Raw genomic sequence first — 17710 nt, forward strand, 5'->3', positions numbered from 1 at the left:
TTTTTTTTCCTTCACATTCACTATTTAGTATAGTTTCAAGTTTGATCACATGTATCACATCTTCATCATAAGATTGTGTGTTATTCGTGAATGGGCGGGGGAGGGGAGGAAAAATTTTTTTAGGTTTTACCATGGCAACATCAGGACAGACAGGGAGAGAGAGAGAGAGTGGATAGAGAAAACGTTTTTTTTTCTGGTCACCAATTTGATCATGTCAAATGTTGATGTATAGAAAAATTATAGACATGTAAAACATTTAAAAAACAACACACACATAAACGAATGGATGAACGGAACCAAAAAAATCAAAGAATGAAAATCATCATTCTGATTTCATTTTCATATTCGTGGTGAAAAACAGAAAAAAACAAAATATTCATCCAAACACAATAATATTGTTGCTGTTGCTGCTGCTATTTAAATATTTAGATTACATTCAGATAATTCCCAGTTGATGTTGTGGAAGAATTGTAAATTTTTTTTTGTTTGTCTGCGTCGGTGTGTGTGTGTGTGTGTTTCTGTGTTTTATTCTCTTCACATGTTGGCAAAAAGATTAAGCATCATGAGAAAATAGAAAAAAAAGACAAATTCCAAGATGCAAAAAAAAAAATTCTGAGAAAAATATTTTTCAATCAACCATAACATGAAATGAAATGAAAAGAAATGAAAAAAAAAATATTCAAAACTGACGGATGGACAGAATGTGTATATATTCATACAATTGTGATTAGATTTACTAGCCGAAGAAAAAAAAAATGACAAAATTGAATTCCATCAACAACAACAAACAACAACAACAACTGGAATATAAACCAAAGAATTAGATGGTCATAAAATAACTAAGAAAAAAAAGAAAATCGTAATGTCTTTAAATAATAAATGAAAATGAAGAAAAAAAAATTTTTGTTTTGCACAATGTAAACAACCACCTATATGTGTGTATACAAAACAGGACTGAATTAAATAAACAACCAAAAAAAAAAAAAAAAAAACTTGGAACAAATAAGAAACCAGAAAAAAAATAAATTCAAACGACAACCAAAACGCCATCTAGGTGTGACCAAGTGAAATTTTTTTTTTTTGATTTTCAACTTACAATTCATTATTATTGTTATTTATAATTTTTGATATTTGATTTTCATTTTCAGTATCATCAATATTGATATAAGATAATGGTAAAATTTGTCGTCTTTGTCTTTTAGATCGTAGTGTTACAAATTGCTGCTGCTGCTGTTGTCGTTGTTGTTGTTGTTTTGAATTTTTTAATGGCACTGTAGTTCTAAATTTTAATCGACGATCAAAATGATTTGTCAACGAATTTGTGGCATTAGTTTTTGTTGTACTGGTAGTAACATTTGGATTTAAACAATAAAATAATGATCGAAATAATTGATGTACACCAATTATTGAACCACAACATCCATCTGTAGTTGTAGTTGCACCGATTGTTGTTAAATGATCATGAATATTATTTGTTGTTGTGGTGGTCGTCGTAGTCGTTGTCAATGATGATGATGATGATGGAATATTTTTAGTTGGACATTTGGAATAAAGAATTTTTGGATACAAAGATTGTTGTTGGACAACCGAATTATTCGAATGATAATGATTTTGATGATAATCATCATCATCATCATCATCATCATCGTCATCATTTGTTTCATCATCATTAACATTATCGGATACTAAATTCGATTGTAATTGTGGATTTGTAGATGTTAACGGTAATGATGATGATGATGATGATGATATAGTAGTATAGGTAGTGGTTGTAGCAGCCGTACATGATGCGGCAGTCATATTAGCAAATGTCATTGTTTTGTTTTGTTTTTTTATTTCACAAAATGAATTGAAATTCAATTCAGAAAATTACAACTTTTCGAACCAAAAACAGACCAAAAACTGATATGGTGATCACAAATGTTTTTTTTTTCGACATTTTACATTTCAAAATTTTACAGTTATATTTGAAAAAAATATTCAGAAAAAAAAATTGATAACTATCCACAGTGAAAATGGCCACAGAATGAAAGGAAAAAAAATTATTATTCAACAACAACAAATACCAACACGAGGACCTAGAAGGTAAACCTAGAACGCAGACACACACACACACGCATACAAACACGAGGATCATTATTAACCAATAATAATAATAATAATAACGAATGACGACAGCTATTTGTACCAGAAACTTTTCGCTGGTTTTGCCCATTTCAATATGGTACAAATCTACAAAATAAAAAAAAAATGGGCTGAACTCTTTCACTACAACACACTCACACACACACACAAATAGAATACTACAGGTAGTAGAAAGCCAGGAAAGAAAACGAGAAAAAAAATATAACTGTATACATAACAGTACATATTATATATGGAATTTTTATACCAAAAAAAAAAAAAAAAAACATGAATCACATATGTCAATTGGAATTCTCTCTTTCGCTCTCTTTTTGAAACTTCAAACTTTATTTGGTACATTAAGTTTTTTTTCTGTTCATTCTCTCATTTTCGCTCAAAAGTTAAAGTTATGGTTTTGAATGCAAAAAAACAACAACAACAACAACAAACGTATTTGAATTGAATTGTAATGAAATAAAAATGGAAATGAAAATGAAAATGAAATATAACTGAATATATTCAGTGTCATAATAATGATTGGAAATGTTGGATTTTATTTTTTTGGTGTTTGGAATTCTGGAATTTATTTTCAATTCTCGTTAACACTTAAATATAAGTGTACTTGGTGTGTGTGTGTGTGTCATTACAATGTACAATAATGATATGAAAAAAACGAAAGGATCATTTCGATCAAAGTGAGAGAGAGAGAAAAAAAAATTTGTTGTTATCGTTGTTGTTGTTGTTGTTGTTGTTGAAGAAAATTTATTTGATCAACAACAACAACACAACTATTGCCTTTTCTTTTCTATTTTTTTTTACTTTCAACACTCTTGTGTGAATGGCCCAATTTGAATTAAATGAAAAAAACATAGAAGAATTTCCCATTTGAATCCATGATCATGATGATGATGATGATGACAAATATAGAGAGAATCTAAATGACGCGCCCAAATATATTTTTTTTTATTTCCAACTAACCACACCACAAGAAATAAATATCACCAACATTATCATTTATTTTATATTCAATAAGACACTAAATAAATGTCTCGAAACAGAATCCAGAAAGAATCGAATGTAATTGTGTAGTTGTGATTCTAAGACATAAAAACATTGAAAAGACACTTAATAAATGTGTTTTTGTTTGTTTGTGTCATTGATTCTGATTTTAATATCACAGATATTCATACACAGAAAACAACAACAACAACATGAACAACAACAAAACAAGAAAAAAAAATTCCTGAAACCCATTTATTTATTGTATATAATCCAAATAAGAATCATATTGCAAAATGTTGAAATGTGATATTTATATATATAAATGGAACAACACAGAAACAAGCTAATAAATGGTTATTCATAATAAAAAATTCAAGTCACTTTTCATGTTTTCACTTGATCATCATCACCATTATTATTATAATCATCATCATGGGTGGTATCATACTGGGATTGTGGTAGTAGTTTAGTTTACATTCATTGGTTGTGATAATGATAACAATTGTACTCAAAAAAAAAAAAAAAAAATGAATGAATCCAAATCTAAATAGTTGTCGTTGTCGTCATAAATGTTTTGAATCAAACTATTGAATATCATGAATATCATGATCATTCAACATTGAATCTAGTCTAGGAAATAATATTAAACATGTAAATCACGAAAAACGAAACCGGCTATATATTCAAATTATTTTTTTTAGCCACACACACACATATACGGAAAAAATTCTAGGTCTACTAAACTCTCGACCACCAGAGGAACCAAAAATAAGCACAGGAAAAAAAACCGATATTTTTTTTTATTTCACAAACAACAACAACAACAAAAAAATTTCAAATAAATTTCAATCGATTCAACGACAACAGAAAAGTTGGTCAAAAAAAAAAAAAAAAGAAATAAAATTCCAACAAATGAATTTGACATTGAAAATATATATATGATGACACACATAGACAATGATGAAATGATTGGGTGTGGTTTGTGACCAACCAAAATGAATGAAAAAAAAAAATTCTGATATTCATTTGATCCTTTTTTTTGGTTTCAATTTATTATTCTATCATATGAAGCAAGTTGACAAAGAAAAAAAGGGTGATATTATATTTTTTTTTGGTGAAAATGAAATGACGCCAATCAATTTTTCTTTTCAATGAAAATTATTAAAACATTTTTTTGTGTGGAAATGTGAAATTAACAAAATGAAAAATTATACATAAAAACGCCTTTGCCTACCATCACCATCATCGCCATCAACAACAAAGACGATGACGACGACGACGACAGAATCGAAACAAGAGACCTGAAAACATTATAAATTGATGATACATAAAACATGAGAAGGATTCTGTAGAGGAAACGAATCAAAAAAAAAGGCGAGAATATGGAACAAAAAAAAAACAAAATGATGAACGCCTCTTTCATTATTATTATTATTATTGTCGTCATAATTATCATTAATCCAGAAGATAAAAGCAGCTGCAAAAGCAGCAGTGTAAATGTCGTCATTATCACCATATTGGTATTGACCACCAGAATTAGCACACACACTCATACACACACACACACACACACACACACACACACATTCTTTATGGAGATAAAATTAGCTAAATAATGTATTGGAATTTTTTTCTTCGTTATTTTTCATTCTCTCTCATTCCTCAAGAATTTCATTTCTAATCGATACTATTGATTGAACTCTACACTAGATTATTTAGTGTTTTGTTTTTTGTTTTTTTTTTTTTTTGAAACCTTGACATTTTTTAATTTTTTAGCCATCGATTCATTTGAGCAACAACAACAAACCATGACCATAATTATGATGATGGCAATCAGCTGGTTGAATAATTTATTTATCACGTCACCACAATTGATATATATATATTATGTTCATACACGCATGGATTAAAATATCACCCTTTCATATTCCATAAATAAAAAACAAAACAAACAAAAGAATTGAATAAATTGAAATCCAGAATCATCAGTGGTGATTACAATTCAGGATATATGGTTGAATTTTTTTTTTGTTAGGATTCAAAACCAAAAACAACTACCCTCATTATAACCATTACCTGGAATCGGAAATGAAAAAAATAAATTTCCGACTTTAAGCAAATTAATTCAAGCTGATGATGATGATGATGATGATGATATTCATAATGACCGTAATCATCATCATCATGGTCATAAAATTAATCAGATCTGTGGTTTTCATTTTTTTTTCGTTTACTTGTGTTTCACTGATGAAGGAATTGGAAAAAAATTTCTTAAAATTCACAAAATCAACATAACAATGATATATGTGTATGAAGAATAAAGAATAAAAAATTCTGGACAGAAAAAAAATGATATCGATCATCATCATAATCGATTCAGTAGCCCGGGAAAAAAAGTAGCAATAGCGCACGCACATGATGATAATTGTTCGATTCAAGGTTAATTCCGATTCGAATTTAACCGGTTTAATGAAAATTTATTCATTCATTTCATTCTTAAAATGGAACGAATGAATGAATGGATAAAACACAAACTGGCAAATTGATTGGCAAACGGAAACATTTCGAAATCGAGGGCAAATGTACATTTATTATTATCATTTTTTTTTCTCGATGTAATGAAAATGAATTCGTGACATTAATTTTGTGAAGGAGAGAAACAAAAACGAAATTTCATTTTGGAATTTTCGAATAACCAGAATGTAGAAACAAAAAAGAATAGATCACTCAATTTTCTCCAAAAAGAAAAAAAATTCGTGTTTGCGTGCATATACGTGCGTTAATCAATCAAACAAAAAAAAATTAGAGAAAATACTAAAATATCGACTATTTTTGGGTACAAACATAATTCGTGATCATGATCTGGATCATTTATGATAATAATGATCATAAATGATGATGATGATGATGATGATCAACTAGAGATCGTTTGACACGTTTTTTTTTACTGTTGTTATACATGTGTCATTTGTGTTTGTGTGTGTGTATTCACATTGGAAAAAGTTTTTTTTTTATCCTACTGGCAACGATTCGTGTATTATAGACAATTAAATGTCACCATCATCAATTGCTGGAAACTTTAATGAGAAAAAAAAATGTTCCGACATTTTTTTTTGAATACAATGAATAATTTGAATGATTTGCAAAAATGAAAAAAAAGAATTTCGTTGATAATTTTTGTTATGGATCAAATTTTATATTTTTAAATTATGATAAATAAATATAAATAACGAGAGCACACATTTATCTTGATTGATCAACTACTAGAGAGAAAGTAAAAAAAAAAACAGAAAACTTACATGTAATGTTGAAGTTGTTGGTCATTATCATCATCATCAATTTGAAGAATATTTTTTCGATCAAAGTTCATTTGTTGTTGCTGTGGTTGTTGTTGAATTTTATTCTTATTTTTATTCTTTTTCTTTTTATTCTTCTTTTTATTTGAATTTGGCAATGTTGTTGTTGTTGTTGTTGCCGGCAATGGAAGATTCATTGTATGTTGTTGTTGTTGTTGTTGTTGATTTTGTAATTCAAATAATTTTCTAGGAGGCGGTGGTGGTGGTGGCGGCGGCGGTGGTGGTAGTATTTGTTGTAAATGTGTTTGATGATTTTCAAAGGACGGCATATCTTCGAATCTGTGAAAATAGTGACAAAAAAAATGAATATGATAATAATTTTCAGAACAAAAAATCAAACAAACAATTATTACCTTAATTTTGGTGATGTACGATAAAGAATATTATCTTCAGATTCTGAACGTGGAATATAATAATCGTAATAAGAATCAAAATGCTGTTGTTGTCGTTGTTGATAGTGATGATCAAATTTAATACGTGGAAATGCTTGTGGTAATATTGGTAAATTAATGGGAGATTTATTTTGTTTTTTTTCATAAGAAATATGCTGCTGTTGTTGTTGTTGTTGTTCTTGTTGTCGAAGATATTGAAACATACAATTTCCATGTTCTAAAAAAAACATATCATACATGTCAGAGGTAAATGGATGTTTTAAATCTGTATCACCATTACCATCACCAGTGCCATTATCATCATCATCATCATCTTCATCATCATCGTCGTCGACATTTGTATCAAGAACAGGAAAAAACATTGAATTTTGCAATTGAATTGGATGATAAAGAATTTTTTTCGACGTTTGTTGTTGCTGGGGTTGTTTTGATTTTGTTGTTGTTGTTGTAGTTGGTGGTGGTGGTTGTTCAGGATATAATGAATGATTTTCATAAATTGTATAAAAATCACTACAATCATCAGAATAATCATTAAAAATCGAATGATGTGATGATGTTTTTGATGTTGATGATGCTTGATGATTATGCTCTGGTATTAATGATTGAGATTCTGAATAAAATTTATACTTTCCATTTGCCGTTTTGGATAGAATTTGTCTTTCAAGTTGTTCATCATCACAATCCAAATTGATTACATTATCATTGTCATTACAATTATTATTATTAGGGCCACCAACATCATCACCATCGCAACAACCACCACCATTAAATTGATTTACATTATCATCAATTTCAAATGAAACAGTATCTTCTTCACTATCAGGTGTATTAAAAACATGATTATTATTATCATTATAATTTTGAAGATGATCACCATCAACATTGAAATTGATACCATTGACATTTTGTTCATAATTACGATGATGATTTAAACAGAATTTATTATCATTTATTATTGTGCCATTAATAAAATGTTTTTGATTCGATGATGATGATGAAGGCGGCGGCGGTGGTGGTGGTGGTGGCGGTGTCGGTATCGGTGGTAATGAAGGCGATATTGGTGATGAATAAATATCATCACCGATATCATATTCATTCATTGTATCATGATGATCATTATTATTTGTTTGCAATTGCAATATGGATGATGATGATGATTGTGATGGTGTTATATTTTTACTATTATTATTATTCAATTTATTCTTGTTGTTGCTATTATTATTATTATTACGATTCTGTTTTTTCTTTTTTGCACCTAGAAAAAAAAATAATTTGAAAAAATTAAAACTACTGTAACATCAACAATCAACAATGGTGAACTTACTCTTTTTTTTGGCCATTTTTTTTTCTCTCTCTCTCTCTAATCAGGGAATCATACACCAAATGAAAATGAACATTCGTATATAGAAAATTTTTTTTTTATTGCAAAACGAACACAATGATGATAAGTGAATTTTAAAGAAATGAAAATTTGAAAAAAAAATCACTATGGAAAATGTGAATAAAAAACTTTCTTCTTCGTTGTAGTATAGCTAAATTAATTAACGTAATTTAATCGATATTTTAATGATCGATGGTTCAAATTCAGTGTATCTGACCAATCTGATTAATATGATCTGATTGTTGTCGATCAAAATTGATGAAATCTATGAAAATAAAAATTTAGAAACAAACAACAACAAAATACAAAAATTCAAATTGACTTACAGACAAACAAACAAACAAACAAGCGAAAAAAAAATTCAAATTTTTGATTAAATATTTGCTAATCTCCACATTCTCCACACATACATATAATGAAAATAAAAATGGCAGCCAAAAAAATGAAATGAAATGAAAAGAATGGATGGAGATAAAATCGACCAGAATTTTTTTTTCTAATGCTTTCTAAAAAGCGTAGGATGATAATGTATCAAGTTGTTGAACGCAAATGATGATATCATCGTCATCGTCATCATCATCATCATCATCATCGCTACCGACAATGAATTTGGATGATCTGCAAACACAACCAAAAAGAAAAAAAAGAGAAAAAGCAAAAATAGATATAAATTCTTTGTTCAAGAATAAATTCTTTTTTGAATATTCATACCTTTAGATCAATCCAGTTTGTTTGTTTATATTGAATTGATTTTGTATGCATGTGTCTATGTGTTTATTTGATCAATAATCATCATCAATGATGAATTCTATCCGGATATAAACAATGAAAAATTATGTGTGCGGGCGTTTGTCTAAAAATGATGATGATTATGTTGTGGCGTTTGATTTTCGAAAAAAAAACATCAAATCAAAGTGAATCTGTAACATTTATTCAATCTGTGTGTTCATAATATTTCATTGTTGATGATGAAGACACGAATTTTTTTTTGTTTTTCTTTTTGTTCTTTACTTTTTATCATTATTCCGATTATTCTCTATCCAAAATCATATAATGATGATGATGGTGATGATGATTTTAATTTCCACACACACACACAATACACAGACAGTCTGCACAGTAAGTGTATTTTTTTGTGTGCTTTTTGAATGGAAAAAAAAATTCGGTGGCTAAATTTAGAATCCGTTTTCGATGATGATGATAATGATTGTGGTGATGTTGGTGGCGGTGTTGGTGGCTGTTGTAAATGAATTGTCGATTGAAAAAGATGGTGTTAAACTTTATATATTTATGACTTTTTTTTGGAATCTTCCAATTTGATGTTTTTTTTCTTTTTTTTTTGAAACATTCACATATGAAATAAACATAAACAAACAATAAACGAGCACTCACACACACACAGAGACAGTATAAAAATGGCACAATAAAATTCAATTCAAGGTTTCAATGATTTTCACCATTTTATAAATTATCATTAACCTTGTGATGGTCAAACAATCAAGGTGTATTGTGATGTTCATTTTCATTATACACCTCCACATTCAATAGAAAATTCAATTCAAAGGATTTTTTAATAGAAAAAACAATTAATTGATCGTACTTTGTACATTGTACACATTTTGAATGAACAGAATACAATGCAAAATTAATCGAAACCAAAGAATTAATCCGAAAAAACAGAATGATCAGCTAAGAATCTGGGGAAAAAAAAGAAATTTCCATTAAAATAAAATCGATATATTTATAAATCATACACTTTTAAATGCTAATGTTGATTTAAACACACACACATACACACACCAATACACCAATACACATCATAGAATCATTATCACAAAAGAATCACAAGAATATTTTAAATGTGAATTTTTTTTTTTAATGAAAGAATCCAATTTGATTGCGAAAAAAATACACACACACACACACAATCACAAATAATACACAACAAAAAATATAGCCAAGCCTCGAGTATCAACACACACACACACACACAGACAGATTTGTGAGTGTATCTTCTATGTGTGTTGTGTGCTACTTAACGACGACGCGGACAATATATATAGAGAGAGATTGATAGATACTGTAGATACTCTGAACACACAAAGTATATATCTTTTTATTATATTTTGAAAATATAAAAAGGACTATACTATACGGCTATTTCGATCCATATGTGCAATACACAAATCATCATCATCATTAATTTTTTTTTTCAATTTGAATAAATTAATTTTTTTTTTCTTTTAATACACAGATTCTTTACACATTTATAGATATGAAGAAAAAAAAAATTTTCTATTCTTGATTCTTGATTCTTATATATTCAAGTGAATAGCCGGTATTTTATTGTATATAGTTTTGTGTGTGTTTTCTGGTTACTTGGTTTGGTAGAAAAGAAAACGACAGTGGCGGTAGTGTGGGTGTTGGCCCGGTTTTTTTTTTTGTTTTGTTTTTATTCTTTGGCCTCAATTTTTTTGTTTTTTTTTGTTTTTTTTCTTTTTTTTTTTTTGCTATATATTTCTCAGTTTGAAAACCGTGTTTATTTTTTTTGTTCACAAGTGAGAATATATCATGTTTTACATGTGTGTGTGTGTGTGATATTCACTTTTATGAAACACAATCATGTCAATCACCTTATCACGTTGTAGAATATATTTATATGTGTTTTAGTTTGGTTGGTATTTTCAAGATTTTGAATCATTTTTTCTCTGAGAGAAAGACAGAGAGTTTTTCGCTTGTCTTGTTTCGACTATATATACATTGGCGACAAATTCTCTCAATGGACAAAAAAATAAACCGAATTTACAATCGTTTTTTTTTCAAGCAAAATGAATGTCGATGAAACACTCTGATTCACAGACACAGACACACACATACTACGACGGTGCATTTTTTTTTCTTGTTCAATACTTCTCAATGAGCAAATGTTTTTGCTAAAAATTAATCACGAATGGCCCACCATCTGGTGGTTGAAAAATAAATTACACAACTATTCAACGATTTTTAATGTAGCGCCATCTTCATTGTATAATGGGAATTTTTTTCCGGTTTTGAAATGACAAAATTTTTTTGACATTTTAATATTTTTTGTTTGTTTTTTTTGCTGATTTGACAAAAAAAAAAAAAAAAAAAAAATTTCAGTTTAGAGTTTTGATCGTCAAGGTTTTTTTTTCTAATGATGATGATTTATAAATCATTAACACTATGTGATAAATGATGTGTGTGGACAGAATTTTTCCAGTTTTTTTTGTTTTTTTTTAAACTCGAGACAAATAAATCAAACGAAAGTATCCAAAGAAACAAAAACAAAACAAAACAAAATCCAGCATTTCCAAAAGTAGAACATTTTGCGTCTAGTTATTTTTTTTTTTTTATTGAATTCACAAGTTGTTGAATACGTAAAGCTAATTAATCACAATGCAAAATAATTCTTTGTTTGTTTGAAATTTCTTTTCTGACCATATGTGTGTGTGTGTGGTTTAAAACCACCGATTCCAGAATGAACATAAATCCTTCGGAATATCCTTTTTGTTCCTCTTTTTTTTTGACAATTAAATTTTAGTTTCAAGGTTTTTTTCGGGTAATTTAAAAATTGTTTTATTTTTTGGTTTTTTTTGCACGGATTTTATCGATGAAATTTTTTTTTTTTGGATTTTTTAATATGAAATTGCAAACGACCATAATAAACAACAACAACAACAAAATTCAAATAGAATGTGTGTGGTCATTTGTTGCAAACAAACATACACACACAGACGATGGCGGTATAATGAACTTGTCTGTTCTGTTTCACGTGCATCAATTTTTTTCTTGTTGTTGTTGTTCAGATGTACAAGTTATATAAAAATGGCGAAATTTGAATCCCAATTTGTACCTTTCGTTCATTCATCATGAATAACCCTTAATAATACAGTTAATTCACAATGGCGATGCATCATTACTGTTGCAATGGATAAAAAACACATTGCAATGTATCACCATTATCAGTGGTGTACAGAACAACGTGAAAACGTTGTGAAATGTTCATTGTTGCAGCTATATAGCTGTATGCCTGTTGCTTGTTGAGAATTGACAAAAAAAAGAGAAAAAAATCAACAACAACAACAACAAAAAAACCGGGTAAAACTGATATTGAAATTTTTTTCAGTTTGTTTTTGTTTCGATCTTAATCATATTTCAACCCAAAAACATCATCCGTTTGATAATCATCAGTTTTTTTTATGTTTCATTTTCATTGTTGAAATTTAAATTTTAATCAATCGATACCATCAATCAATTATTTCATCGACAATTCATATAGTGTGGATATTCGATCAAATCATGCCTGCATTACATAATTGTAATAATCAAATGCATTTAAAAATGTCATCACGTCACGCACGACGTAATAATGACCGCCGTTTGCTCATACAGAATCGACGTATACAACGATTGGTTGAACATCGTCAACGAATACGTGATGAAAGAATTTCATTACGGCAATCATTTTGTGGTATTCGAACATTGACCATTTCCATTTTGATTATCATTTTGATTGCATTGATTATCAATTTTATTTTCATAAATCATTCCATTAAATTACCTGAAAACGGAAATTTTTCAAAATAATAAATGACGATGATCAAATTTCAAAATTTCATTACAAAATTTTTTTTTTTCAAAACAATTTAATTTGGATTTTTATTTAATGAATAAAGAATAAATTTTGATTTTAAATTTTTTTTTTCGTGTGTGAGTGCATGCGTGCATGCGTGCGTGCGTGGGTGGTTGCAATTGAATGTGCAAAAACAAAACAAAACAAGACAAAAAAAAAATTCATGTGACTAAAACTTATCGTTAGCGTTTGATTTGAGATGAAATAATTTTTCTGATTTAAAAAAATGATGATAATAATAATAATAAGTTGTCAATTACAACAGAAAATAAAATTAAAAAAAAATTTTATCCATGTCCAAGTGCAAAAAGGGTTAAAAAAAAGAAGAAATTCCAATCATCAGAATCGGATGATGATGGTGTATGCAAAATGTTTTTTTGTTTTTCAATCATTATTGGCAGTGACAAAATTAATAGTGGTAGTTGATGATCGTTGATCATAATCATGTTCATCAACATTGACCACAACACTATCCATGTTAGAAACATCATCCATATTAATGCTTGATGATCGATCTGAACAAATATCATGATAAGGTGGTGGCTGTTCATTCTCATCAAAATATGTTTCTTGTTGTTGTTGTTGTTGTTGTTGTTGCTGCTGTTGTGGAACATTCCTCATAGTATTTCCACAATGGCCACAAATGAATGTTTGCTGTCGTGTGATACGATCACGTTGTAATGGAAATTCGATCATTTCTTCTTCATTTGTTGTTGGAACAATTCTACGATTACGATTATTATTATTATTTACGGAAAAATCAATGTAATCAAACCATGATGATGAACGAATAAATGGACTTGGAAAATGATGGCCACTAATTGATGTTTGCATACAACGTGATAAAATACCAACAGCAATACCGATGATGACACCAAACATGAAGAAAAAAGCCAAAACAGAAAATGTATCACCTGGATAAGGAAAATTTGATACCGGAACATTAGTGGCGGTCACCATTGTTGTTGTTGCTGCAGTTGTTGTTGTTGTTGTTGACAGTACCAAAGGTGATGATGTTGTTACCATCTCGGCTGATGATTGTTGAAAAGCTTTTTCAACCATAATATGAAAACTTGAACCATCCATTTTTTTTCTTTAGTTTTTTTGGAAGAAATTTTTTTTCAAAATTTAAAAAAACACTTCAACCTAACTTGTTTATAAATTTTAAATCTAGACTACTACGATGTATTCGTTGGTGTGCGTGTGTGTGTGTGTGTGTGTGTGTGTGTGTGTGTCCGTGGTGATATATGAGAAAAAATTATCGATATGAAACTTGTTGATGATGAATCAGCTATAGCAGAAAAAAAACAAACAAACAAATAAACTGAGAAAAAAAAATTCAATCTAAAACAGTGAAAACAATCAAATTCAGCGTTCTATTTTGTTCACATTACAAATAAAAAACCAACATACATTTGAATAATAATGGATTATTATTATTATTATTATATATTAAATGGAATCGTCAAGGCAATGATGATCTGGTATTACTATTATTATCAATCACACAATCTACACTGAATTTGATTCAATTGTCGGCATTTAAAATTGTATATATATTTCGTTGCTGTTGTTGTTGATTTTTGACATTAAACACTGTATGTATATGTTTGTGTTTGTGTTCATCAGAAAATGAATTATGAAGAGATTGTTGGGATTGAAAATTAAAAGTTGAATACCAGAAAATATGGTGTGGAATGAGAAGAAGAAGAAAAAAAAATCGGAATTTTATATGAAAAAAAACGCCGTGTTTGTTTGTTTGTTTCAACACAATGAAACAGAAAATATGATTAAATGAAATGAGATGTGTTCTGTATTGCAAAAGTAATGGCATTGAAATATATTATACTTGTTGGTTATGTATACGTGGTCGTAGTGGGTCTAAAATTGCAACCAAAAAAAAAACATCAAAACCAAAACCAAAACCATACACACACACACACACACACACACATCTACATAACCGTTGGCGTTTTGTTGGTGGTGTTTTTTTTTCTTCTGTTTTTTTTCTGGTGAATATGATGCAAATGGTTTCGGTTTTTTTTTCATTCGTTGACCACCATGACATGTAACAAAACAACAACAACAACAACAAGTGTGTGTACGCGTGTGAATTCCATTCTCATTTTTTTTTTGTTCATCTGTTCAAAATTTTATTTTATTTTATTTTGTGTTGATTAAAACAAAAAAAAAAATTGTGCAAATAATTGATTCACCTGATTCAATAGGTAAGTTAATGATTAAAAAAAATTCATCAAAAAATTATTGAATTCTTTTACATTTAGCCAATGCTTCTTTACGTAAATATTTTTGCCGCAATTTAAGCATTTGTTTATAAGCAATTCGTCTATAAATATCGATAAAACAATGATTGGAGAATTGATAAAGTTTATAATGAAGACAATGTAAAATAAAAACAAATGTACGATTCGTATGTCCAATAGACAGTATTGCCGAATGAACATAACTATCAGCCGATGGTACTGTACGTGATGGTGACATTTTTGACATTTTTGTGGCAACAAAACCAGGTAATATACTTTGTATGAAAATTTTCGGATATTGATCATTTAATTCCAAACATAGACATTGACTAAAATAATCAACACAAGCTTTACTTGCTGAATATGCAGACAATAATGGCATAGGACAAATTGCTGATAATGAACTAATGATATGAATGCATATATTGATTGATTGATTGTATGACATTTTGAATTGGAAAAAAAATAGATTAATCATTAATCGATGATTGTTGAATGTATTATAATCAATCAAATATAAAAACAAACCTGATATTGATGATGATACCATTTTGTTGTTCAATCATACGTGGTAAACAGATTAATGTTAAACGTAATACTGATACAATATTAACATTGATTATTGATCGATGAAAATTTGGTTCAATACGTGTTATATCAGTAAAAAATTCTGCTGTACGATATGAAATTCCAACATTATTCACCAATATATCGATATTTGACAATTGTTCAATGGCCATTTCAAGGTTATCATAATTATTTGATTCAAAATTATCGTTGAAATCAAATTGAAATATACGAATCTCTGGACATTGTGGATATTGTTCACGTAATTGTTGTGCAATCGATTCAAGTTTTTTCAATGATCTACTTATAATGAATAATGGATAACCAATTTCGGCCAATTGATGGCAATAAGCTAGACCGATACCATCAGTACCGCCGGTTATTATGGCCCATTTATCCGATGATGGTTGAAAATATTTTCGATTATGATCATTGTAATTTTGTAGATAAATTATCCAAACATATTTCAATAATGGCCATAACCAGCTAATAATCAAAATACGAATCACAATATACCATGTAATGATGAATCCAAAACATTCTAATGTTTCCATTTTTATTTGATGATTTTTCCAAAAAAAAAAATCAATATCTTTCACATGAACAACACTGGTGAAAATCAAAAAATCCAAATGATCATAAACAACTTGATTTGAATAGGTTTTTTATATAGATTGTTCAAAAATCATCCAAAAAATTCATAAAAGGAAAATGAAAACAAAAAAAAAACAACAACAAAACCAAAGATGATTATTTGCACTTTTTCAATTGATGATTCGATGAGGAAAACACTGATGATGATGATAATGATGGTGGTGGTGGTGGTGGTGGTTGGCGATGGTAATTGCTCTAACCATAAACCTAATGGTGAAATGTTACAACAAACAAACAGCAGCAGCAACAATAACGACAAAATTTTGGATCAATAATCTTTTTCTTTGCCTTGTATGTTTTTATACATTGTTTTGTTCTCTTTTTTATTTTCCACCACAATGACGTTGTATTTGATAGAATGACATGGCATAACCTTTTTGAGAAAAAAAATAATAATAATAACTGATCAAATATGATATTATGATTTTGAATGGTAGAAAAAAAACGTCACAAATCACCAATTGATAGTTATCGTTGTTGTTGTTGTTGTTGTTGTTGTTGTTTTGTGGTTGATTCAATAATCAAAACAAAACAAAAATTGAGTAATCACGGAGTAGAAGAAGAAGAAGAGGAAAATAAATTCAAGAAAACTGGTTTCTATTTACCTGGATAGACACACACACACACACACACACACACAAACAAGAACAACAAAAAATACAATTTACAATACTCTTACAGGTTTGAATATTTGTCCACTTCTTTTTTTTCTCATATTCAAATATGATTGACACATTGAATTTGTGGTTGTTGTGTAAATCTATTTCCGTTTTAAAAAAATCAATGATAACATTACAAAGTAAATTTTGAAATGAAAAATTTTATTTTTTTTATTACATTGTGTGGCAAAAAAAAAGTTTTACATTGAATTTAGAATTTTGACAATTTATAAATTTAGAAAATTATTAATTCAACTGAACAGGATCAATTATTATTATGGCCAATTCGTCTACGACTTTCGTTGATTGTCCACTGGAGAAAGAACCAAATGATCATCAGAAATAGAATAAAGCAGATGATATGGAATAAAATTTGACGGCATTGGTGAGCTGGTTCGACCATTTTTGAAAAATTTGGTTTATTTTTTTTTGGGGTTTTTTTCGAAAAAATACCAAATTGATTGTTAATTGATTCTTAAATTTGAAATGATTCGATAGAACACAAAAAAAACATGTGCTTTAGGCTTTGTGGATGGATGGACAACACGTGGAACAATGTGACCTATTATATCAAAATGGGTACTAATGTGGTGAAAATAGGATTTCTCCTTGTTACAATAATAATAATGTAGAAATATTGCCATTTATTTGCCGCTA

General features: G+C 28.7%; 1 protein-coding gene across 1 annotated transcript; it reads right to left on the minus strand.

Annotated features, from left to right (window-relative positions):
• Positions 1-15171: 15171 nt before the first annotated feature.
• Positions 15172-16401, minus strand: LOC124498990 (very-long-chain 3-oxoacyl-CoA reductase). Its single transcript, XM_075731183.1, has 2 exons — positions 15742-16401; positions 15172-15566 (listed from the first exon to the last, which is right to left on the minus strand). The coding sequence occupies exons 1-2, from the start codon at positions 16292-16294 to the stop codon at positions 15172-15174; spliced, it is 948 nt and encodes a 315-aa protein (XP_075587298.1). The 5' UTR covers positions 16295-16401.
• Positions 16402-17710: the final 1309 nt, after the last annotated feature.

This window comes from Dermatophagoides farinae, chromosome 5 (genome assembly GCF_024713945.1).
Source record: "Dermatophagoides farinae isolate YC_2012a chromosome 5, ASM2471394v1, whole genome shotgun sequence".
In the NCBI taxonomy this organism is placed as follows: Eukaryota; Metazoa; Arthropoda; class Arachnida; order Sarcoptiformes; family Pyroglyphidae; genus Dermatophagoides; species Dermatophagoides farinae.